We start from the raw sequence: 24,978 nt of genomic DNA, 5'->3' as shown, positions 1-24,978 counted from the left end.
GAGGCTTTCAAAGACCTAGTTTAAATTTAGCTTTTAACATACTTTTCTCTGAGTGAATATGAAACATGAAAGATGATGCCAGGTTTTATTTTTATTTTTTCTGATTTTAAATTATTTGAATGACTTGTTTTGCTGTTAAATGCCACTGAGACTTTAAGTGAAAAGTATAGAGTTTAAAACTTGGTATAGACTTTGCTATTTACATTTATTTTACTATTTTTTTTTAAAATACCTTAGGTTTAGCCCAAAGGCGTCCCTTCAGCCACCTTTGCAGATTCATCTCTCAAGAACCTCTACTAAGGAAATGAGTGGTATGTTTTCTAAACATTTTTGAGATACGTATTGGCTTCTGGAGCCAAGAAATGTCTGGTGGTGGCTTTTTACATTTGCTGTCACCTTCTGCTGTTTGGAATATATCTTTCCTCCCCTTTTTCCTAATTTCTTTACATCATGAATCGAAGTGATCTTAAGAGAAAATGGTGCCTCCCAAAGATATCGTTATTACACTGACTTGAGGCCTTCCTCGCCCTAGCCCTACTCTGTGTCACCTCCATGTGTGGCCTGCAAAGATGCTTGTGTCCCTTACCCTCTCACCTCTTAGGGGGTGCACCCCTGAGACTTTGGAGACTGAGGCCTCACACAAAGGAAACATCTGCTGTAGATCAAAAGTGCATAAATATGGTACTTAAATTTATAAAAGAGTTTCAGATACTCCACCACTTAAAAGCTAGCACCCTAAACTGTGTGCAGTTACCACTAATCATCTAAATATGAATATAAATAATTATTTGGGTTATAGAATCCAGGCGGGCTGTTAAGAAAACAATAGGAGACATAGTATAAGTCAAAGAATATGAAGGTTAGAAATGCAACCACTGGTTACCTTTTCTTCTCCAACCAATGTGTAAATCCCCTGCTCATAGACCCACCCAGGGAGACAGTGTTTTCGTATCAGTGCTTATGGTGTGTGAAATGTAAGTGTGATTTTACATTATTTGCTGGTTTAAGTGTGATTCTTAGTTGAAATCCTTTTTATTTTTTTTTTTTTATTTTTTTTTTATTTTTTTTTTTTTTTGAGGCGAAGTCTCGCTCTGTCGCCCGGACTGGAGTGCAGTGGCCGGATCTCAGCTCACTGCAAGCTCCGCCTCCCGGGTTTGCGCCATTCTCCCGCCTCAGCCTCCCGAGTAGCTGGGACTACAGGCGCCCGCCACCTCGCCCGGCTAGTTTTTTTTTGTATTTTTAGTAGAGACGGGGTTTCACTGTGTTAGTCAGGATGGTCTCGATCTCCTGACCTCGTGATCCGCCCGTCTCGGCCTCCCAAAGTGCTGGGATTACAGGCTTGAGCCACCGCGCCCGGCCTATTTTTTTTTTTTGATAAGAACACATCTCCAGTATTTCTTAATGGAAGTTAATTGAACAATATGATTTTTGTTTACATGAACTATTTTTACATAGGCATTTTCTGAAACATGACTACATGGTAAAGTTGAATATCCTTTTAGAAGCTTAAATTAGTATAAACTATTTCTACAGAAACAAGAGGACTTACTTCAGGAGGATTGCAGTTCACCCGGCAGAGCTGATATGCACACGTGTACACAACCTCTCCTACATGATTGACAGCTCCATTACTACTTTAATTTGTTTAACAAAAGGTGCAGGGACTTAGATGGCCCCAGTGGCCCCACAGAGCAAGTGCGTTTGCAGACACAACTGTGGGTCAGCTGCTGACACACTCTCATTATGGGAGGGTCTGGCCAGTTATGAGAAACTTAATCTTTTCCTCCTTCCAAGTCCTTTTATATCATTATTTGGGAAGAACTTAAATAAATTAGCTATACCCTTAATAGGAAATATATGTGGATATCCTGGAACCTTCTTTTCTGTGTACCAATCTAAGACTTAGCAAGGCCAGATCTTGCCCTTTGGTGGAAGAGCAGAGTCAGCATCCAAGTGTCTTCAAGGAATAGCTCACTCTGGGCTTCCTGGCATTCTCAGAGGCAGCATCCCCAAATCACACTGTCTCTACCTGCAAATTAAAATAAAAATTACTGAATCCCAGCAGAGATACTATCTGATTAAAATATGCAGATATTTTGCATGTAGATGGTAATATTTAATATACTCAGATCTGTATCTCAGTGTAATTTCCTAGAGATTTGGAATAAATTTCATAGTTCTTAAAATTTCACGACTGTCAGCTATAGTAAACACTCAGATTTCTTTATTGTCTGGGGATACTACTCTCACATTCTAAGTTTTAAGTACAAATGAAATGTAAAAGAGCTATAAAGCCAAAACTTTGTAAATACACACTTATGAAAGATAAATGATTGATATTGGGGAAATAAAAGTGATCTGTGGGTTCCAAACCTTTTATTTATATTTATAAACTGAGGCTAGGATGATGATTATTGTAGATGGATCAATTTTTTAACTTTTGTGTATTGCTAAATTATTTGTTTTCCATTAATAAAGGTGCATATTGATCATAATATTCAAACTCAGGCAGTTTTTTATCTGGTACAAAACTTGTATAAGATCAAAAAGTTATTTGATCTGTTAAGGCATTATTCCTATGTTCTGTGGAATATAGCTTTAAATTCACTATTGCCTGTAAACTAATATATAAAATGTAATCTTCCTCAGCAGGTAGAAAACAGGTGGTTAAATAATTTAATTATTCTTTACATAGCAAGATCATCTTGATGTTTAAACTATGAAACATCCTTGCAAAATAAAGGGACTAGGTTCCTTCTTTGGGTGTTTCTTGACCTACAAGAAACACTGCTGGTGATTCAGGGTTAAAACTTAGAATGAGGTTGTCATCGTGCTGCTCTGCCTAATCCTGCTCCCTTCTAAGTCCTTTGGCTACCACAAGCCCACACTATAGCAAAACCTGAAGATGCAAATATTAGGTAATGGGGATAATCTAAAATGTTAAGCATTTTGGTTAATTCTATTATTTTTTTAATTTAAAGATAATTTAAATCAGACTGTTGAAAAACCCAATGTCACGCCTCCTGCCTCTTACACTTATAAAATGGATGAGGTTCAAAACCGCATAAAGGAAATACTAAACAAGCATAAAAATGGCATTTGGATATCTAAGCTTCCACATTTTTACAAAGAGTTATATAAAGAAGACCTTAATCAAGGAATTTTACAACAGTTTGAACACTGGCCTCATATTTGCACGGTACGTTTTTCCTTATTCCTCCCTTCTGATACCTCCTCCCTGCCCAACTTTGAGATCTTGAGTTATTAGTCATATCACTTTTATCCCCGGAACACAAAGCACTTTACATATGTTACCTCATTAATCTTTAAGTCTTAAGATTAACGTATGTCAGTTCTTATTTATAGAAGTATGTCAAAGTTGAAGGCTCTCCTACCTTGTAATTGCTATTTTTATGTATTTTGTTTTATGTCATTTTAAAAATGCATTTAATATGTGATAATATGTAAACCATTTTATAATGATTAAACTGTTACCAGTAAACACTGATAACTGCCATTTTAATAACCTGAACTTATTGGGAAGAATTGTTTTATTAGCCTCAAATTTTATTTGCTTGCTCTTGAGCATTTTTAAAGACTTTTAGCTGAGCAAATTTTAGTTATTTTGACTAATTATGTATAGAGTTCTTAATTTTTATTTTGAAATTATATAGTGTTTACATTAAAATTTTTACAAGCCATCCTTAGAGAGAAATTTGGAAATTAGAAAAAAGAAAAAAATTAAAAATGGTTTATCAATTTCCATTTCTATTCCTACTTCAGAGTCTGTGACTATAAGATTATAGATCAGCATAGTTTATTAAAGATATTTGGTCAGCCAGAGATAGAGACAGCTGGATTCTTACACCAAAATAACTAACATTAGATGTTTCTTAATGTTTTTGCTTACATAAAATATATTTAAAATATAACTGTTTTAAGTGGTCGCATTAACAGCTACTCGATGCTTCTAGGCTTGTAGAATTAAATATGCATGAGGATTATGTATGCTTTGGTAGAGGGCTTTTATTTCTTTATCATATATTTTGGCCCCCAAGCCTATTGGGCAGTGTATCACTCTATTCCATCCAAGCAATGAGGGTCAGAAGCAGAAACACAATATAACTTTCCTATCTATATACTGTGTCTATTACCTTTGTTCAGATGTAATCAGTACCAAGTATTAGGTTATGGTAATTTGCTTAGTGAAGTGGGATGCCAGAAAACACTAATCATATTGATGTCTATTGATACCTTTCAAAACTGTTTAACCTCTGAATATTTTTTAACAGACTGTCATTAAACAGTTTTAGACAGTTAAACCATGGTTATTTTTAAACAGCTTTAAACACTTACCCAACGGTTATTTTTCCTCTTCTTATAACTCCTTTTTTTCACCTTGTTGCAAAGCAGAAGCACTGATACTATGCCTAGGACAGATGTTACTACAAGCAAGATTAGATAGTCTAAAGGCAGTGCACAAAGTTCAGGATAAGACAGAAGTTGGTAATGGGTATCTCTCTATATGACTTGTCTCTCTGCATGGCTTGTCATGTAACTGAAGGAGAAATCTAAGTGCAGTGCATTTATTTTTTTTTTAAGCGTTTTTTCCTCCAATCATAAAATATTCTATATTAAAATATTGAAAAATAAAGTTATAAAAGAAATAAAAATCACCCATCATTCTACCATCCAGAGTACTGCTTACAGGAATTTCCATTTGAATATCAGAATACACAGCATCAGCTTTAGGAACCAAATAGCAGCTTTGAAATTTTATCTTCAGGGAGGTTCTAATTAGTATGCTGTAAGCCACTTCACATGGATATTGGAAAACATTTTGATGCAGGTGGAAGGATGCTTTGAATCTGTTGTCCTTAACCTTTTGGGTCTGTCCAGTAGCAAAATGTGTACTGAGAGTTTTCAAAGCTAGGGAGAACACAGAGTTATTCACAATGATGAGCCAGCTCCAAGGTATTCCTAGACAACTTGTGAAGGAAGTGGAAATTGTGCAGAAGCTGTCTTGAAAAAGCAAAGATTCCAAGACAGTAAGCCTACAGATCAAGGACACTGCACTCTAAGAGTTCCCATTGGGTCCTAGGAGGACAGCAACACCTCTTGGCTGTTCTAGAGCAGTGGTCTTGTTAATAATGCTCCTGTTTAACTGTTGTATTTGACTAGTATTTATAAAATGCTTCTGTGTGCTAGCCACTGACCTGGGTGTTAGGGATAAAACAGTAAACAAGACAGACATGGTCCTTGCCCTTATGGAACTTTCTGTCCAATGGGGAAAATAAACATTGAACAAATAATGATAAGCCTGCAGTGGTTATGAAGGAGAAGTACAGGATGCTGAGGCAATGTCTAAACAGGAAACTCTACATAGTCTGATGAGTCAAGTAAAGCTTCCAGAGGAGGTGGCTGTTAAACTAAAACCTGACAGATGGGTTAGTGTGAGTTAGGTAAAGAGGGAGGAGAAAAGCACCTCAGACAAAAGAAACAGATTGCACCAAAGCCCTGGGATAGAAAAGCATAGTATTTTCAGGAATCTGAAAGAAATTCACTAAGAAGAGAGTTGCTCATGAAGAAGCTGATGAGGCAAGCAGAGGTCAGGTCACTTCACTGAGTCATCATTTGGTGGAAACAGCAGGTCTCAGCCTTGAGGTCACCCAGGATCCATGGCCTCTGGCTAACTTTGATTTCTAGAAAAATTACAAATCTTGGTTGGGCACATTGGCTCATGCCTATAATCCCAGCACTTTGGGAGGTCAAGGCAGGAGAATTGCTTGAGGTGAGAAGTTTGAGACCAGCGTGGGCAACATATCAAGGCTCTATCTCTACAAAAAATAAATTTAAAAAAATGAGCTGGGTATGGTGATGCATGCTTGTAGATCTACTCAGGAGGCTGAGGTGGGAGGATTGCTTGAGCCCAGAAATTCAAGGTTGCAGAGCTATGATGGCACCACTGCACTCCAGCCTGGGTGACAGCATGAGACCTGTCTTAAATTCCAAATCTTGCAACAATGACTGCTGAACACCAGAGATTTTGTTGAAAATTTCTACTCTCTGAAACTGATAAAGAAACCTCTCCATTCTTACATTAGCCACAATATCTTTCTCCCACATCTTGCCTGAAGCTGTTAGCTGAGGGGCTCACTGGTGGACAGAACTAGATACACTCAGCTAAGGAGAATTTCTGTCAGTAGCCCCAAAACCTACTGATAGGCAACCAGCAGGTAGCTGGGAAACATTCTAAGTTGGGCTGGAGGCAAACCAAGCCTTAATTATAAAACATAACATTTTGTGAACAACAAAATTATAGAACATCAAATGTTGTGAATGAGGAAAAACTGCTTAATTACACTAATTATTCATAGCTTCTACAAGGATGTTTTACTCTTAATCTGTTTTTATTATATATCATTTTCCTATTTGTTAGAAATCACTGAGCTTTAAGTTATTTCGTATCTAATCCTGCAGACTCTTAAAAATTCTTAAAATTCTGAGTTGCATCAGTACAGCAGTTTCTCTAATATCAAAGGAGACAAGAGTTTCTGTCACTTACATAGAGATGTTTTTATATTTTGAGATGTTCAGGAATCTAACTTAACTTTAATTATGGTAATTAGTTGTATGACATAATAAAGCACCTTTTAGCCCATGTGAAATGAATTGCCTTTTTAAAAAGCCTGGACCTTCTGGGGTAAAAACAAACAACTTGGATTTCTAAGGAACTGGAACATAAACAACAATCAATATCCTCAGGCTTAATGGTATTGAATATACTCTATGTATTGAATATATTCTAAATAGCAATGCCAGCAGAAGCAGAAGTGAAGAGGTAAACTGAAGACTTGGAAGTATAATCATAATATTTTTTAAGTGGAATCTAATTTATTTTCCATTTTTTCACCAGTGAAAAGAAATATGTGATGAACACATGATTGGAACAATTTTTAAATTTAAATTCAGTGAACATCTGAGTAGAAAAAAGATAAAATAACACTGTTGTAAAATCAGAATAGCGAAGTTGAGGAATAATGAGAAGTTGCTGTTCTGGAACTTGAAACAGAAACTACCCATAAGGCCCCATAGTACACTAGGAGTTTGGGCTTTGAGGTAGATTTTTACCTTGTCATTTCTTAGCTGTATACCTTTCAGCATACAGACCATCCTCTCAGTGCCAAAACCTGCTCTAAAATGTCACTAATTCTACCCATGTCATAGGGTGGTTGTGAGAATTATATAAAATATATAAAGCAGCTATTAATGTGGCATCAGAAACATAATAGGTCTTTAGTAAAAGGCAACTGCTCTTAATTTTTGAGAGGCACCCCAGCCTAAAGCAGGCCAAAACCCACTGCTCAATCAGGGACATGCCCAGCAAGCTCTACAAAGGAGCTGAATACAAACAGAGGAAAAGCTAAGGAGGGAAACACAAAACTTTAACCTGAAAAGAAATAAAGAGCAGTGGAGGAAATGAAGTCAAAATAAACTCCAAGCCAAAGAGAGTTCCTGACGTTTTAACAGTCCACAAATGAATTCCAGTCCCCCTACCCTCCCTGCACCTGCCCCAACTCCTGCCAGAGGTAATGAGAGCAAGGAATAATGAGAGCAAGGAACGTGTCCAATGCACATGGAAAGCCACAGCCACTGGCCAATAGCTATTCCAAAAAGTTCTGCACATGTTCAACTAGGAGAAGACTCCATTATCTTCCTGAAGGAACATGAGCAAGAGGCCTACCCTCAGGCCATGCTAAAGGAAGATGACTTGAAATTTATCCTAATATAAATAATTGCAATGTGTGTCTAAAGACAGCGTTGGTGAAAGGTCTTTCCTAGTTAAAGGGGTGGAGTAAGTGGAAGTGTTGACCTTGAAGTACATGATTCTATTAAATGACTCATCTACGATGGTGGAGAAGAGTTTCTCTGAGTAGATGGTTTGTCAGCAGTCAAGGGTTACCCTCTACAAGGATCTTTTTACCTTTACCTTTGATTAAGTCTTTGTGGAATATGTTACAAAACCTTAACTTTCTCAAAGAGAATTGACTGAAAAACTGTAACCATTTCTGAATATCTTGGACTTATCGTCACTAGCCTCAGTACATTCTGGCAGAGATGGTTGTGGTTGTAAGTGATAGGGAATTGAATAGTGGATTGAATGGGTTTAGCTCCTGCATACAAGGTACACCACACCAGCTGCCCTTACATACTTCATATCTGTCCTGATCAGTGCATCTGCATTGTGACACAGTGATGCCATTGGGGACCATTTCCCTATCTCTTTTCTCAGTTGTCTGACTTTTCCAGCACTCGTCACCTTTAGCATAAAAAGGCCACTTCTTAAGTCATCAGCTGGTCAACCTTTCTGTGAACTGGCTGATCGTAGGGTGCAAGCTTCTGGGCAGTGACTTCGATGTTTTAGTTGTTGCTAGGCACTCAGGGATCTTTTATTCACTACTGAAGTCAAGTTTTTAAATGGGATTATTTTTTGTTTTGTTTTTCTTTGTTGTTTTTGGTTTGTTTCGAGCTCATAACTATTATTAATGCTTGGAGTGCTAGAAAGGAGGTCTCTAGGTAAATGTGATTTTGCTGTACTGTCTCAGGTTTGTATTGGGTGGTGACCATATAAAATGAAATTTAGAACTTAATTTAAAGCTTCAACAAAAAGGACTACTACTCTGTGGAAACAAAACTGTGCCCATACAAATGGTTTGGAAAGCTTGATTTAATTGGACAATACCAATTCTGTTATAGAACCCTAAAGAATATTCTAATTTCAGAAGAAAGAGTAAGCTTACCTCAGAGGCCCATGCTAAAGAATTAGCAGGTAAGTCTTCATAGACGCAAAGGAGTTTGGCTTCAAGAATTTTTAAGTTTACAGCACAGGTAAAACTAGAAAGAAAGAATTAAAGACCCTTAGAGTTAAGAGGAAGCAAGTTTCTAGGCATGTAGGATGAAGACTTTCATTTGTCTGAACAAACAGTCTCCTGAAGAAATTCATATTTTAAGTTTTGGGGCCTGTTTCGGAAAAACACTCAAACCATGTTTTTCCTCTGTTCTCACACCACAACAATCAACACAGAAGACTTCTGTGACCAAGTGTGGGCATTTTCCCCACAAACCAAGCAGCGGACACCAGCTGGGTGCCCTCTAATTTAATACCAACACTGTCTACCTGGAGATGGCATCAGATCCCACAGGGTAAAGTCTCAGTCCCCAAAATTGCTGCTCCTCTGCGCATACACTAGTTGCGCAGATCCAGGCCTCCAGAACTTCAGACTGACCAGCTTAAAATTGGGGTTCCCAAAACCTCCTCTTTGGGTTTGATTAATTTGCTGGAGTGGCTTGCAGAGCTCAGGCAAACAGTTCTATTTACTGGTTTATTTCAAAGGATATTACAGAGAATACAGATGAAGAAATGCGTAAGTGGAGGAAGCAGCATGGAGCCTCTATGCCCTCCATGGGCCTGCCACCCTCCAGGCAGCTCTCCAAACCTGTCCTCTTGGGTTTTTGTGGAGGCTTCATTATACAGGCATGATTGATTAAACCATTGACCATTGGTGATCAGCTTGACCTTCCCTTCCTGCCTCTTCCCTCCCTGGAAGTTGAATGGTGGGGCCAAAAGTTTCAACCCTCTAATCCTGCCTTGGTCTTTCTGGTAAGCAGCCCCACCCTGAAGCTCTCAGTCAGTATTAGCATACAAAAAGATAAGCTCTTTGGAGATTCCAAGGATTTTAGGAATAGTATTTAGGAAACTGGGAAGGAAAACCAAATATATATTTCATGGTATCACAGCCTCACATCTGCCAAGCCTAGTATAACTGCTCCAAACTTACAGAAACCCAGAGTGGTGTGAGGGAAGTGCCTCATTCAAATTGTGATTCCAAATGTGGCAGAAATCAAACTGATTATAATGAACTTACAAGAATAGAAAGTTTAAGGCATATTAGGTACAGCATCTTCTGATGATCAGCAGAGGAAGGGGCTTGACTGCATGGTGTAGAGAGTTCATCTTTTATGTTCCCTGTCTCTCCTGTTGGAGGTGGGGGTGGGAGTGTACACATGTTCTGTGAAGTTACAAGTCATGCTAGTTCCCAGTCATTGAACTGATGGATTTTTTGGGTGGACATTCAGAACCAAAGAAAAAAATACAGAGCCACAAAACAAAGAAAACATGAAGGACAAGGATAGGAGTATGGTCCTGAGTCTTCCCCCACAGTAGAGGAAGCCTTCTGACTCCCTCCTCAGGTATGTGCCTGAATCAAGTGGACTAAAGGAACTAGATGCCGTAAAAGTTCCCTTTTGAGAGATCTACCTGAAGTGGTTAGCAGTAGATTATCACACTAAGGAAATAATAAAAGCCATGTTTCAAGTAGATGTTGGCTTGCCTTGGTCATTTGTGAAGACCATAAGACGGCTGTTCTGTCTTGGGAGATGATGCAGGAGATGAACTTGTAAGTCTTGTCAGATGCACCAGAGCCCAGTAAATAATGGACACCACACTGTAACTCACATTATAGCAATTCTTTATCTTTAGCAAGGTTCTTGTGGGATAGATATAGTAGTAGGTCGCTTTCCTAAACCCATTTGCCAGAAAATTAAAAAGAGGTGGCACTTTTTGTAGATGACAGATGGTGATCACAGTAGAATGCCCAGGAAAAGCAAATTTCTATTCGTATGAAAATTTAGAGAGTTTGAGCTGGGTGATATTGTAAAATATATATTTGGCCTTCCCTGTTCTCTGGCATACCATTCCTAAAATCCAAAATGACTCTCCAGAGTAATGTCTTTTTTTTGTTTAAACTAATGAGTGATGACTGGCAACCCCTAGTAGCTTTAGGATGGGGCCGGTCACCGGAAAGACCAAGGCTTGATTAGAGGATTGGGACTTTCAGCCCCAACCAACCTCTGGGAAGGGTAGAGGGCCTAAAGATTAGGTTGATCATTACCAGTGGCCAATGACTTAATCAGTCATGCCTGTGGAGTGATGCCTCCATAAAAACCCAAAGCAGAAAGAAAGCTTCCAGATAGTAGAACATATAGAGCTTCCTGTAGGGTAGCAGAGAGGGCATGGAAGCTCCATACCCCTTCCGGCATACCTCACACTAAGCATCTCTTCATTGGTATTTTTTGTAATATCCTTTAATTTATACATATATCTGCCACACACACACGTGTATTTTTTTAGAGACCGGTTTTGCTCTGTCCCTTAGGCTGGAGTGCAGTGGCACCATCATAACTCACTGGAGCCTGGACATCCTGGGCTCGAGCAGTCCTCCCACCCTAGCCTTCCAAAGTGCTGGGATTATAGGTGCACACTGTCACATCCAGCTAATTTTTAAAATTTTTTTGTGGAGATTCTCACTATGTTACCCAGGCTGGTCTTCAACTATTAGCGTCAAGTGAGTGATCCTCCTGCCCCAGGCTCCCAAAGTGCTGGGATTATAAGTATAAGCTGCTGCACCCAGCCATATCCTTTATAGTAAACCAGTGAACATGTTTCCCTGATTTCTGTGAGCCACTGTAGCAAATTAAAACTAAAGAGAGGCCCTTGGGAACCCCAGCTTGATCCAGTTGGTTAGAAGTTCCAGAGCCCCAGGCTTGTAACTGGTGTCTGAAGAGGAGACAGTCTTGTGGGACTGAGCCCTCAACCTGTGGGATCTGACGCTGTCTCCGGGTAGATAGTGTCAGAATTGAATTGGTGGAATTCAGCTGATATCCAATGCAGAATTGATTGCTTGATTGGAGTGGGGGGACTCCCACTCATTTGGTCACAAAAGTCTTCTGTGTTGATGATTGTTGTTGAATGAGAAAATAGGAAAACATGTTTGTGTTTTCCATACTCATAACTGAAAAAGAATTATATTTGCTTTAAATTGTATTTTTTTTTAACTTTAAAAGGAGTTTCATGAATTGTTGCCTTTGAATTGAGAAACCCCTCAGCTAGCCTGGCATGGTGGCTCATGCTTGTAATCCCAACTACTTAGAAGGCTGAGGCAGGAGGATTGCTTGAGCCCAGGAGGTGGAGGTTGCAGTGAGTCGAGATTGTGCCACTGCACTCTAGCCTGGGCAACAGAACAAGATCCAGCCTTAAACAAAAGAGAGAAAAAGAAACGAAACCCCAAAGATTGGAATGAAGTATGTGGACCAGGCATATCTTCCATATCACTAAATTTATCTGTGAATATTTGCCTGAAGGGTTGAAGGATATCTGAATCAACTCCAGGTAGAGTCAGGTTCGGTTCCTTGTTAGGCCTATGTTTAATCTTAGTAAATGTTTATTTGAATGTATGGAAGCCAAATCATTGGAGAACAAGTGGAATGTAGGCACATAAGCAACCGTTTTGAGATAAAAGAAGAAGCTATTAAAGACTGGAAAGTGCTTACAATTCAAGGAACCAGTCATTAGAGTGGGATATGGTTATGTACTTTAAACAATAAAAATGACATAAAACTGCTGAGGGAAAAAAATCTGTCTTCTAATTCAGATGATTATTTGGCTATGGTTTGTACTTTGGGTAAATTCAGGCTTATTGGTCAAAAATTCACTTTATAGGCTGACTGGCAAAGTTTGACTTAAATGCTGCAGACACAGCCCTGGAAGCTTAGTACCTCCAGATGATCTTTAAGTATTCTTCTGGAATAAAAGCTGGAAAAATGGGAATTCTGCTCTTGCCCTGGACTAAAGTGGACATAATGTCCCTAACTTCAGTTAAGACAGCAATTCCTATTTGGAAGAACTTGTGCTGGTCATGTCAGAGCTCATTGTTATAGGTTTGATAGGTATGTTATTAGGTAATTGGCACTAATCACATCTAAGGCACAGATGGAGTGGCAGTTTTGGGACTGGGAGAGGGGAGACTAAACATTGAAGTATCCCAGATTCTCAATACACTCCTTGGAAAGAAAAAGATAATAAAGCCGAAGAACCCTCTTTTGGGTTAGAAGAAGCTATGTGGACAGTGAGGGGATGGGGCTTAGGAAGTTATTTTAGATAAGATGGTTTATCGTCCACTGAAATTAGTTTCTACCACCCACTTCAGAGAAAGTGTTGAGATTGATATGTGAAAACTGAAGAAAAGTTTTAAGGTGGGCTCTACGGGCTCCTCTGGGTTTGGCAGCAGAGAACCACCACATCTAAATCTAAAATTAGTCAAGTGCTGCATAACAACATTTTGGTCAATGACGGACTGTATGTATACATGATGGTGGTCCCATAAGATTATAATGGAGCTGGGGGTGGGGGCGGGGGGCAAGATAGCTGACTAGAAGCAGCGGCTTTTGGAGGCTCCCATCAAAAAACCATAATAAGTGTGTGAATCCTTCATTGGCAGCCAGGGTATCCAGGTTCTCTCATCAAAGTAGACTAGAAGGCTGGTGTGACTCACAGAGAAGAGCAAGAACAGTATGGTATGGCTGCCCATCTGAGAGCTACATGGGGAAGGGGAACCCTCTGCCCCCAGCCAAGGGAGGCAGTGAGTGAGTGTGCTACCCAGCCAGGGGAAAATGTGCTTTTTCCATAGAACTATGCAACCCACAGATCGGAAGATCCCACCCATGAACTCACACCACTGGGGCCTACCGTCCCAACGCCAGATCATGCAGATTCTTACAGCCTCTCAGCTGGAATCTGCTTAAGCCTACCAAACTCCTGAGGGGAAGGGCGACCAGCACTGACTGCAGCTGCCTGCTGTCTAAGCTACTGGAGCTCCTTGAGGGAGGGGCAACAGCCAACACTGGGACTCAAAACTGCCTAACATGCTAAGCTCCCTGGGCAGGGGAAGGAGGGCCCCCATTTCTATAGCTCCAGGCTGCGATTTTCCCCTGCTGGAGCCAGGAAGGCTGGATGGCTTGGTCCCAAGACTTGTCCCCACAGCCCAACACAGTGGCTGGGGCAGTCTTCGGTCAGAGTTCCTCTTCAGGCCTAAACTGACCCATCCTTCCTCATTGGGTGGGGCTTCCCTGCAGGATCTCCAGTAACTCCAGCCAGAGGCTCAGGGATAGGATTCAGATCTTCCTGGGCCTGAGCCCCTAGTGGGAGGGGTGGCCGCAGTCTCTACAGACCAGCAGACTTAGCCTCTCCTCCTGGTAGTTCGGAGGAATCCAGGCAGCCAAGACAAATGGGTTTCCCCCCAGCGAAGCACACCCTCTTCACCAAGGAACAAGGGCTTCGTTGAACGGGTCCTGCTCCCTGTGCCACCCAACTGGGTGAGACCCTCCAACAAGGGTTGTCAGACACCCTATACAGGAGCAATCCTACTGGCATCAGGTTGGTGCCCTTGAGGTCAGAGGTCCCTGAAGAAGGAGCAGGCACCCATCTTCGCTGTTCTCCAGCCTCTTTGAGTGACATCCCCAGGCGCAGGAGCAAATCAGATGAATAGTATCTGAAGTGAACCCCCAGCAAACTGCAGCAGCCCTACAAAAGAGGGACCTGACTATTGAAAGAAAAACAAACAAGCAGAAAGTGACAGCAACTGCATCAACAACAAAAAAGGCCCCCACAAAAAACCCATCCAAGGGTCAGCAACCTCAAAGACTAAAACTAGACAAACTCACCAAGATGAGAATCAATGAAAAAATGCTGAAAACCCAAAAAGCTAAAGTGTCTCTTCTCCTCCAAATGATCACAGCATCTCTCCATCAAGGGCGCAGAACTGGGTGGAGGATCAGATGGACAAATTGGCAGAAGTAGGCTTTAGATGATGGGTAATAAAAAACTATGCTGAGCTAAAGGAGCATGTTCTAACCCAACACAAAGAAGCTAAGAACCTTGATAAAAGGTTAGAGGTTCAACCCAGAATTTCATATCCAGCCAAACTAAACTCCATAAGCAAAGGAGAAATAAAATCCTTCCCAGACAAGCAAATGCTGAGGGATTTCGTTACCACCAGGGCAGGACCTGCAAGAGCTCCTGAAAGAAGCACTAAATATGGAGAGGAAAAACTGATACCAGCCACTGCAAAAATATATCAAAATATAGAGACCAATGACACTATGAAGAAACTCCTCAACTAATGTGCAAAATAACCAAATAGCATCATGATGACAGGCTCAGATTCACACATAACAATACTAATCTTAAATGTAAATGGGCTGAATGCTCCAATCAAAAGACACAGACTGGGAAATTGGATACGGAGTCAAGACCCATCCGTGTGCTATATTCTGGAGACCCATCTTACATGCAGAGACACACACAGGCTCAAAATAAAGGGATGGAGGAAAATTTATCAAGCAAATGGAAAGCGAAAAAATAAAAAAGCAGGGGTTGCAATCCTAGTCTCTGACAAAACAGACTTTAAACCAACAGAGATAAAGACAAAGAAGGGCATTACATAGTGGTAAAGGGAACAATTCAACAAGAAGAGCTAACTATTCTAAATATATATGTATGCAATACCAGAGCCCGCAGGTTCATGAAACAAGTTCTTAGAGACCTAAAAAGAGACTTAGATTCCCACACAATAATAATGGAAGACTTTAACACCCCGTTGTCAATGTTAGACCAACAAGACAGAAAATTAACAATGATATTCAGGACTTGAACTCAGCTCTGGATCAAGTGGACCTAATAGACATTTACAGAACTCTCTACCCCAAATCAACAGAATATACATTCTTTGCAGTGCCACATGGCACTTATTCTGAAATTGACCACATGATTGGAAGTAAAATGCTCTTCAGCAAATGCAAAAGAACTGAAATTATAAAAAAGTCTCAGCTGGGCGTGGTGGCTCATGCCTGTAATCCCAGCACTTTGGAAGGCCAAGGTGGGTGGATCACGAGGTCAGGAGATTGAGATCATCCTGGCTAACACAGTGAAACCCCGTGTCTACTAAAAATACAGAAAATTAGCTGGGTGTGGTGGCAGGCACCTGTAGTCCTAGCTACTCACGAGGCTGAGGCAGGAGAAATGGTATGCACCGGGGAGGCAGAGCTTGCAATGAGCAGAGATCGTGCCACTGCACTCCAGCCTGGGGGACAGAGGGAGACTCCCTCACAAATAAAGAGAGACCACAGTGCAATTAGATTAGAACTCAGGATTAAGAAACTCTCTCAAAACCATTTTATGGAAATTTCATGGAAATTGAACAACCTGCTCCTGAATGACTCCTGGGTAAATAATGAAATTAAGACAGAAATCAAGAAGTTCTTTAAAACCATTGAGAACAAAGAGACAATGTACCAGAATCTCTGAGACACAGCTAATGCAGTGTTAAGAGGGAAATGTATAGTCTGCATGCCCACATCAGAAAACTAGAAAGATCTCAAATTGACACCCTAACATCACAAAAGAGCTCTATACGGGCAAGAGCAAACTAGTCTAAAAGCTAGCAGAAGACAAGAAATAACTAAGAGAAGAATTGAAGGAGGTGGAGACACGAAAAACCCTTCAAAAAATCAACGAATCCAGGAGCTGTTTTTTTTTTTTTTTTAAAGATTAACAAAATAGATAGACTGCTAGATAGACAAATAAGAGGAGAGAGAAGAATCAAATAGACACAATAAAAAACGATAAAGGGGATATCACCACTGACCCCACAGAAATACAGACTACCATCAGAGAATAGTATAAACACTGCTACACAAATAAACTAGAAAATCTAGAAGAAATGAATAAATTCCTAGATGCACACACCCTACCAAGACTAAACCAGGAAGAAGTCAAATCCCCGAATAGACCAATAACGAGCTCTGAAATTGAGGTAGTAATTAATAGCCTACCAACCAAAAAAAAAACCCGGGTCCAGATGGATTCACAGCTGAATTCTACCAGAAATACAAAGAGGAACTGATATGCTTTCTGAAACTGTTCCAAACAATTGAAAAGGAGGGATTTTGCCCTAACTCGTTTTATGAAGCTACCGTCATCCTAATACCAAAACTGAGAAGAGATGCAACAACAACAAAAAAACTTCAGTCCAATATCCCTGATGAACATCAATGCAAAAATACTCAAGAAAGTACTGGCAAACTGAATCCAGCAGTACATCAAAAAACTTATCCACCATGATCAAGTCAGCTTCATCCCTGGGATGCAAGCCTGGTTCAACATATGCAAATCAGTAAATGTAATCCATCACATAAACAGAACCAAAGACAAAAACCACATGATTATCTCAATAGATGCCGAAAAGGCCTTTGATAAAATTCAATATCCCTCCATGTTAAAAACTCTGAATAAACTACGTATTGATGGAACATATCTCAAAATAATAAGAACTATTCATGACAAATCACGGCCAGTATCATATTGAATGTGCAAAAGCTAGAAGCATTCCCTTTGAAAACTGGTACAAGATGAGGATGCCCTCTCTCACCACTCCTTTTCAACATAGTATTGGAAGTTCTGGCCAGGGCAATCAGGCAAAAGAAAGAAAGAAAGCGTATTCAAATAGGAAGAGCAGGAGCTGAGTTGTCTCTCTTTGCAGACGACATGATTTTATATTTAGAAAAGCCCATTATCTTAGCCCAACAGCTTCTTGAACTGATAAGCAACTTCAGCAAAGTCTTAGGATACAAAATCAGCATGCAAAAATTACAGGCATTCCTTTACACCAACAATAGATAAGCAGAGAACCAAATCATGAATGAACTCCTGTTCACAACCGCTACAAAGAGAATACAATACCTGGGAATACATCTAACAAGGGACATGAAGGACCTCTTCAAAGAGAACTACAAACCACTGCTCGAGGAAATAAGAGAGGACACAAACAAATGGAAAAACATTCCATCCTCATGGAGAGGAAGAATCAATATCATGAAAATGGCCATACTGCCCAAAGTGATTTATAGATTCAGTGCTATTCTCATCAAACTACCATTGACATTCTTCACAGAATTAGAAAAAAACTTTTTAAATTTCATATGGAAACAAAGAAGACCCCATATAGCCAAGATGATCCTAAGCAAAAAGAGCAAAGCTGGAGGCATTACACTATCTGACTTCAGACTATAGTAGAAGGGTATAGTAACCAAAACAACATGGTACTGGTACCAAAACAGACATATAGACCAATGGAGCAAAACAGAGACCTCAGAAATAACACCACACATCTACAGCCATCTGATCTTCAACAAACCTGACAAAAGCAATGGGGAAAGGATCTCCTATTCAGTAAATGATGCTGGGAAAACTGGCTAGCCATATTCAGAAAACTGAAACTGGACCCCTTCCTTACACCTTATACAAAAAATAACTCAGGATGAATTAAAGACTTAAATGTAAAACCCAAAACCTTAAAAACCCTAGAAGAAAACCTATGCAACACCATTCAGGACATAGGCCTGGGCAAAAACTTCATGACAAAAACACCAAGAGCAATTGCGACAAAAGCCAAAATTCATAAATGGTGTTAAACTAAAGAGCTTCTGCACAGCCAAAGAAGCTGTCATCAGAGTGAACAGGAAGCGTACCAAATGGGAGAAAATTTTTGCAAACTACCCATCTGACAAAGGTCTAATAATTATCTAAAATTTACAAGGAACTTAAACATACATTCAAGAAAAAAAAAAACCCCATCAAAAAGTGGGCAAAAGATATCAACAGACACTTCTCAAAAGAAGACATTTACATAGCCAACAAACATGAAAAAAGCTCAACATCACTGGTCATCAGAGAAATGCTAATCAAAACCAACCATAATGAGACACCATCTCATGCCAGTCAGAATGGCAATTATTAAAAAGTCAGGAAACAATGCTGGTGAGACTGTGGAGAAATAGGAACACTTTGACACTGTTGGTAGGAATGAAAATTAGTTCAACCATTGTGGAAGACATTATGGCAGTGATTCCTCAAAGATCTAGAATCAGAAATACATTTGACTCAGCAATTCCATTACTGGATATATACCCAAAGGAATATAAATCATTCTACTATATAAAGACACACACACACATACACACATATATATATTTTTTGAGAAAGAGTCTCGCACTGTCACCTGGGCTGGCATGCAATGGCATGATCTCGGCTCACTGCAACCTCCGCCTCCCGGGTTCAAGTGATTCTCTTGCATCAGCCTCCCAAGTAGTTGGGATTACAGGCACCTGCCACCACACCCAGCTAATATTTTGCATTTTTAGTGGAGATGAGGTTTCACTATGTTGGTCAGGCTGGTCTTGAACTCCTGACCTCATGATCTGCCCGCCTTGGCCTCCCGAAGTGCTGGGATTACAGGCGTGAGCCACCGCGCCCGGCCACAAAGTATGTTTATTGCAGTGCTCTTTACAATAGCAAAGACATGGAACCAACTGAAATGCCCATCAGTGATAGACTGGATAAAGAAAATGTGGTGCATACACACTATGGAATACTGTGCAGCAATAGAAAGGAATGAGATCATGTCCTTTGCGGGGACGTGGATGAAACTGGAAGCCATCATCCTCAGCAAACTATCATGGGAGCAGAAAACCAAACACCACATGTTCTCATTCCTAAGTGGGAGTTGAACATTGAGAACACATGGATACAGAGAGGGGAACAACACATACCAGGGCCTGTTAGGGGGTAGTGGTTGAGGGGAGGGAAGTTAGAGGGCAGGTTGATAGGTGTAGCAAACCACTATGGCAAATGTAGACCTGTGTAACCACGTTCTGCACATTTATCCCATTTTTTTTAGAAGGAAAAATAATAATGAACCTGTATAATGGAGTAGACTATACCATTTAGGTTTGTGTAAGTACACGCTATGATGTTTGCACAACAAACGGACGACACGTTTCTGAGAATGTATTCCCATCATTAAGTGATGCATGACTGACCACACTAATTGGGATCCTATATGACAAGTTAATCACTCACTTATAATGCTGTTTTCTTTTTCCATTGACTCCAAAAGTGTGCGTTTCAAACCTCTGAATACCTAATCTGTATTCTTGTATCTTATTGAGTGTCATAAAGCACAGCAAAGATTGGCATTTTAAGATTTCAGATTTTAAAACATGGGTCTCTAGAGAAGTAGACTAACCATCAAGAGAAAGATGAGGAATACTCCAACTGTTTGTGTCCCTATGGCTTAAAATAAGGGACATAAACTGTGCCAATCATATAACATGCCATTTAGAGGGATCACAGACTGCCAGCAGGAGACCATCACAGATTACAGGAGGTGCCATAAGACCTCTACTTTCAGTGATGCTTTAGGCTTTCCCGGTGTAGAAGTTTTCCTCAGTCCTCAAAATTTAAGCATACATTGGCAAAGGAATGAAGAGGAGAGCGACGTAAAAAGTCAGTGTTCTTTACTAATAAACTCCCTAACCAGCATACTTTAATATTCTGTTTTTCTGGGTGGACCGTGGTTCCTGTAAACTTGTAATTATTACCCTAAGAATTTAAATTGCAGCTAAAGAGTAGGTAAAATAGGATCTGACAAAATAGAAACATTTTGGAAGGCAGGGAATTTTAACCTCAGTCTAATGGTCTCGTACAGGGTTCAAGAAACTGCTTTTGTAAAGGTCCATGGTAAATGTGTAGGCTCTGCAGGCCAAGAGCTGCAACTGACAGATGCAGTCCATCACAGTTATTCAACTGTGCCACTGTAGAGCAAAAGCAGCCAGAGAGAATATGTAAATAAAGGAGCATGACTATGTTCCAATAAAACTTTATGTATATTGAGTTTCATATAATTTTTACAAGTTATGAAATAATTCTTTGGATTTTTTTTGAGCATTTGAAAATATAAAAATCATTCTTTAGCTCATGAGCCATGAACTGCATTGGGCCATGCTCTAATAGTAGAGCTGACCCCTGCTCTAGTAGTAGAAAGGCTTAAAACTCAGGGAGAAAAATGATACCATACATCAGTTTCTCTTCTCTTTCTTCTCTTACGTAAAAATATGTCATCAAGCTGTGCCTCTCAGGAATGGCATGCAAACAAAAATTCAAGATTGGATGATATACAAGTGCCAGGTATTTTTAATATTTGTTTGTTAGGGTGACAACACTTGCAGCTCAACTTTCTGCTGTGGTTGTTTTAAAACTGTACTTTATCTCTGGAGCATCTTTTTCTAAATAATGGAAAGCTAAGGGTTTTCTCAGGCTATTGCAGGAAGAAGAGAGATGGCACTCCTATTTTGTCTAAATATTTTCTAGTTTTCTTCCCAGTGGTTTATTCCTGACAGTTTTAATACCTTTTCACAACTTATTTTCAGTCAGTTTTGTAAGCTATTGTTTTGGATTTGGCAGAGACAACTAAATGAGAGTACGCGTTGCAGGGCAGAGCACTCATGATTTTCTAGGGCAGCTGGAGTCTCGATGCCGCACAAGTGAATTTAATACTCTTTTATTTTCCTGTTTATTTCTGAAATGTGGCTCATGTTATTTGCAGGTGAAGATAATGCATTAAATTCCTAGCAATTGAAAAGAGTAAAATGTACACTTGATTAATTTGAAAATAGCACGACTCTCAAATTTAAAATACATTAATGTGCTTGTGGGTTGTTTATAGTCACTGAAATATCTGTCATTTGCTTTATTTAAAAATTTCAGGTGGAGAAACCTTGCAGCGGTGGCCAAGATTTACTTCTGTATCCAGCTAAGAGAAAGCAGCTTTTGAGAAGTGAACTGGACACTGAGAAAGTACCTCCATCCCCACTACCTGCTCCCAAACAAACACCACCATTGAAAGGGTGTCCAACAGTTGTGGCAGGAGACTTTAAAGAAAAAGTGGCAGAGCTGCTGGTGAAATACACAAGTGGCCTTTGGGCCAGTGCACTCCCAAAAGCATTTGAGGAAATGTACAAAGTGAAATTCCCTGAGGATGCCTTAAAAAATCTTTCCTCACTTTCTGATGTATGCACCATAGACTACATTTCTGGAAATCCTCAGAAGGCCATTCTCTATGCTAAACTTCCATTGCCCACTGACAAAATCCAAACGGATGCAGGGCAAGCACATGGTGATCATGATATCAAGGCTATGGTTGAACAAGAGTATTTGCAGATAGAAGAAAACATGGCTGAAAGCGCTAATACCTTTATGGAGGACATAGCAGTTCCTCCTTTAATGATTCCAACTGAAGCATCACCATCTGTGTTGGTGGTTGAACTGAGCAACACAAATGAAGTGGTTATCAGGCAAGTTTCATTTTCTAATTCTTTAGGATTCTGATATACTGTTGTCACTTGACTATTCTTCACATGGATGCTGAGGGTTAAAGGAAAAATAATATATTCTTAGTTCTATAGAGTTATAGTGAGGCTTAATAATGTATTAATATTTGTTAAATGTTCAAAATATACAACTATCCTAAGATTACTAATAACTTTAAAAATTGGAATGATAATATGAACTTGAAAAAAGATTTATGTCAAAAACATGATGGTAACTACATTATGTCAAAAGCAATACCTAGTTTGCAGAAAAAGCAAGTGCCCCACACACTACATAATACTATTTAATCCGGGACTATGTAGTATTTCCTAAAAGTAAAAATAGCTCAGAGCTGCTTTCCTTGTATAATACATCAGATTAGACCTTGGACCCAAAGGGGATCTGTTGTTTGAGTCTTTCAGTATTGTTGCCTGAGAGGAGGCATCATTGCCTAAGTAGCTAACAGTAACTAGAATAACAAAAAGCAGTCCAGCTCCAGGCACCTGTCTTGGACTTTTGGAGAAAATGCAGAATACATGGAAAATATAGAAAGACTATAATTTGCAGTCTCCATTTGGGAAAAAGAATGGGAACCTATGTAGCTGAACCACTGGAGGCACCAGTCCAGGGTGTGGCCATGGGTGGGCAGATCAGAAAAATGCTGAAGCAAACAGAATCTGCGCTCCTTCAACCAAATGGTCCTTTGATTTGGGCTGTCACTCCTCCAGAGACCCTAACTGGAATGGAAAGGCCCAAAGAAGAACCACAAAAAATAATCAGAATCCTTCAATGAAAGAAGAGCTCAAAAATTTAAAGCTCTTCCATTTGAACAAATGAAATCTGAGGAGATAATAAAGTGAACCTAGTATCTTCAGATGCTCAAACTAGAAGAACCTCCAGAAAGTTTAGAGAGGATAAAGCTTTTATTCTAAGGTGTGTGGCCTGAAGATATAAATAGGTTGCTGAGGGTTAGAGGTCCCAATATGTTTCACTATTGTATTGAAGGAAAGGGACAGATATTGAAGGCCACGTTGCCACCTTTCTCCATTTGACTATACTATAAAGAAACTTCCATGGCAGGATCCTTTGGTATCTGTTAACCAGTAATTGTTGGTGCCATAGTCAGAGACCAAGCACCAGGCCATACCAATAACATGGTTTCTGTTGTTCACACTAAGGTTTGCCAGGAGTCTGGATCAGTTCTAGGACTTTAGTAGAAGGGTTCTAATCTATTCCAGGATGATTGTATCCAGGGTCTTCAGATTATTTAAATACCTTTTCCCAGTAGGAATTTAAATCCTGGTGTCAGCATTTTATGTGTTCAGCAGAGTGGCTGGCAACCAGCAAGCAAGATGGGTAATGTCTGCCATTAGGCTGACCCTAGGTTATTGGTTTCTGCCCTCCCCACAAGACTTTGCAGACCTCCACCAGACTGAACCCTGTTCTGTACCCTCATCTTCACCCAGGCAGGCAGTAGGCACTGGAAGCTGAATCTCTGGCTCATTAGCGCCTGGAGGGTACTGGGGCAGAACCCTCATCTCAAATATGGGAATCCCTTGTCTCAAAAATTAACTTTGTAAAACTTCATATTTAGGGCATCCCTAAACTGACCTATCCATCATTCTTTTCCCCCCTTGCTCAGGTAATTTGAGGATAATATATGACCTCATTCTCGTCATTACTCACTCTCATACACCTGTAATGTCAGTCCTGCACTCTGCCTCATCCAACACCCTCCCTCTTCCCCCTATCTGTGCAGCCCTCCTTCTCTCCTGGCTGCTTAAGAGAAGAGAAGCTGCCTGCAGATGCCTAGCCATTTCTCATCACCATCCTCCCCTCTGGCAGGAGCCTGTGTTTGGCAGACCACCATGTCAGGGCTGCAGCTCAGGCCTCTGCCAGTTGAGCACCCAGGGCTATGTAGCAGAGCTAGGGGGAGGCCCAGTGAGACTCTAGGTCCCAGCAAATGGGCACTTGGGTGCGGTTGCAGACCTTCTGGAGGACTTCAGAGCCAAGAGTGCAACTGCATTCCAGGCAATGCCTTAGTATTTGCAAAGCTGAATACATTTAAATGATGGTAGCTGGCTCAGTGGCACATACACATCCTCCCAACTACTCAGCAGACTGAGGTGGGAGGATTGCTTGAGCCCAAGAGTCCAACCTAGGTAGCATAGCAGTGAAACCCTGTCTCAAAAAAAAAAAAAATTAAATTTAAACTATAAGACTATGGCAAAGCTTCTGCAGCTATTTCTGAAGCCAATAATATGCACATAATATTTCATTTTAAAATAGCCATTGCACATGGTTTCCATTTTGTGTAGGACTTTCTGAGGTGTTTTTCACTCCCCTCCCCCCCCCCGTAATGAATAGCTTGACTATGGCATCTTCTGCCCTGCTGATAATTACCAAGAATACATAGAAATAGTCCTAAAGGAACCATTTCTTAGAGCTGTACAGGCCCACTTGGAGCCTGGGTAAAACCTGGAACAATACAAAGAACAAGATTCTTGTGGCATCTCCCCCGTCTCCTGGGCCAAGTGATGCTGGTGCTGTTAAGAGTATAGCCTTCTGGCTGGGCGCGGTGGCTCAAGCCTGTAATCCCAGCACTTTGGGAGGCCGAGACGGGCGGATCACAAGGTCAGGAGATCGAGACCATCCTGGCTAACACGGTGAAACCCCGTCTCTACTAAAAATACAAAAACTAGCCGGGCGAGGTGGCGGGCGCCTGTAGTCCCAGCTACTCGGGAGGCTGAGGCAGGAGAATGGCGTAAACCCGGGAGGCGGAGCTTGTAGTGAGCTGAGATCTGGCCACTGCACTCCAGTCCGGGCGACAGAGCGAGACTCCGCCTCAAAAAAAAAAAAAAAAAAAAAAAAAAGAG

At 40.4% G+C, this 24,978-nt stretch overlaps 1 protein-coding gene across 1 annotated transcript in view; it reads left to right on the top strand.

The window, feature by feature from the left end:
* The window catches only part of TDRD7 (tudor domain containing 7), an 81,402-nt gene that overhangs the window by 24,970 nt on the left and 31,454 nt on the right, over positions 1-24,978 (top strand). Inside the window, exons 5-7 of the mRNA XM_010357650.2 lie at positions 238-311; positions 2,982-3,199; positions 21,500-22,086. Coding sequence (XP_010355952.1) covers positions 238-311; positions 2,982-3,199; positions 21,500-22,086 — 879 coding nt within the window. The remainder of the gene's footprint in view (positions 1-237; positions 312-2,981; positions 3,200-21,499; positions 22,087-24,978) is intronic.

Source organism: Rhinopithecus roxellana, chromosome 16 (assembly GCF_007565055.1).
Source record: "Rhinopithecus roxellana isolate Shanxi Qingling chromosome 16, ASM756505v1, whole genome shotgun sequence".
Taxonomy (NCBI): domain Eukaryota; kingdom Metazoa; phylum Chordata; class Mammalia; order Primates; family Cercopithecidae; genus Rhinopithecus; species Rhinopithecus roxellana.
This window is presented reverse-complemented; position numbering and strand designations above follow the sequence as displayed.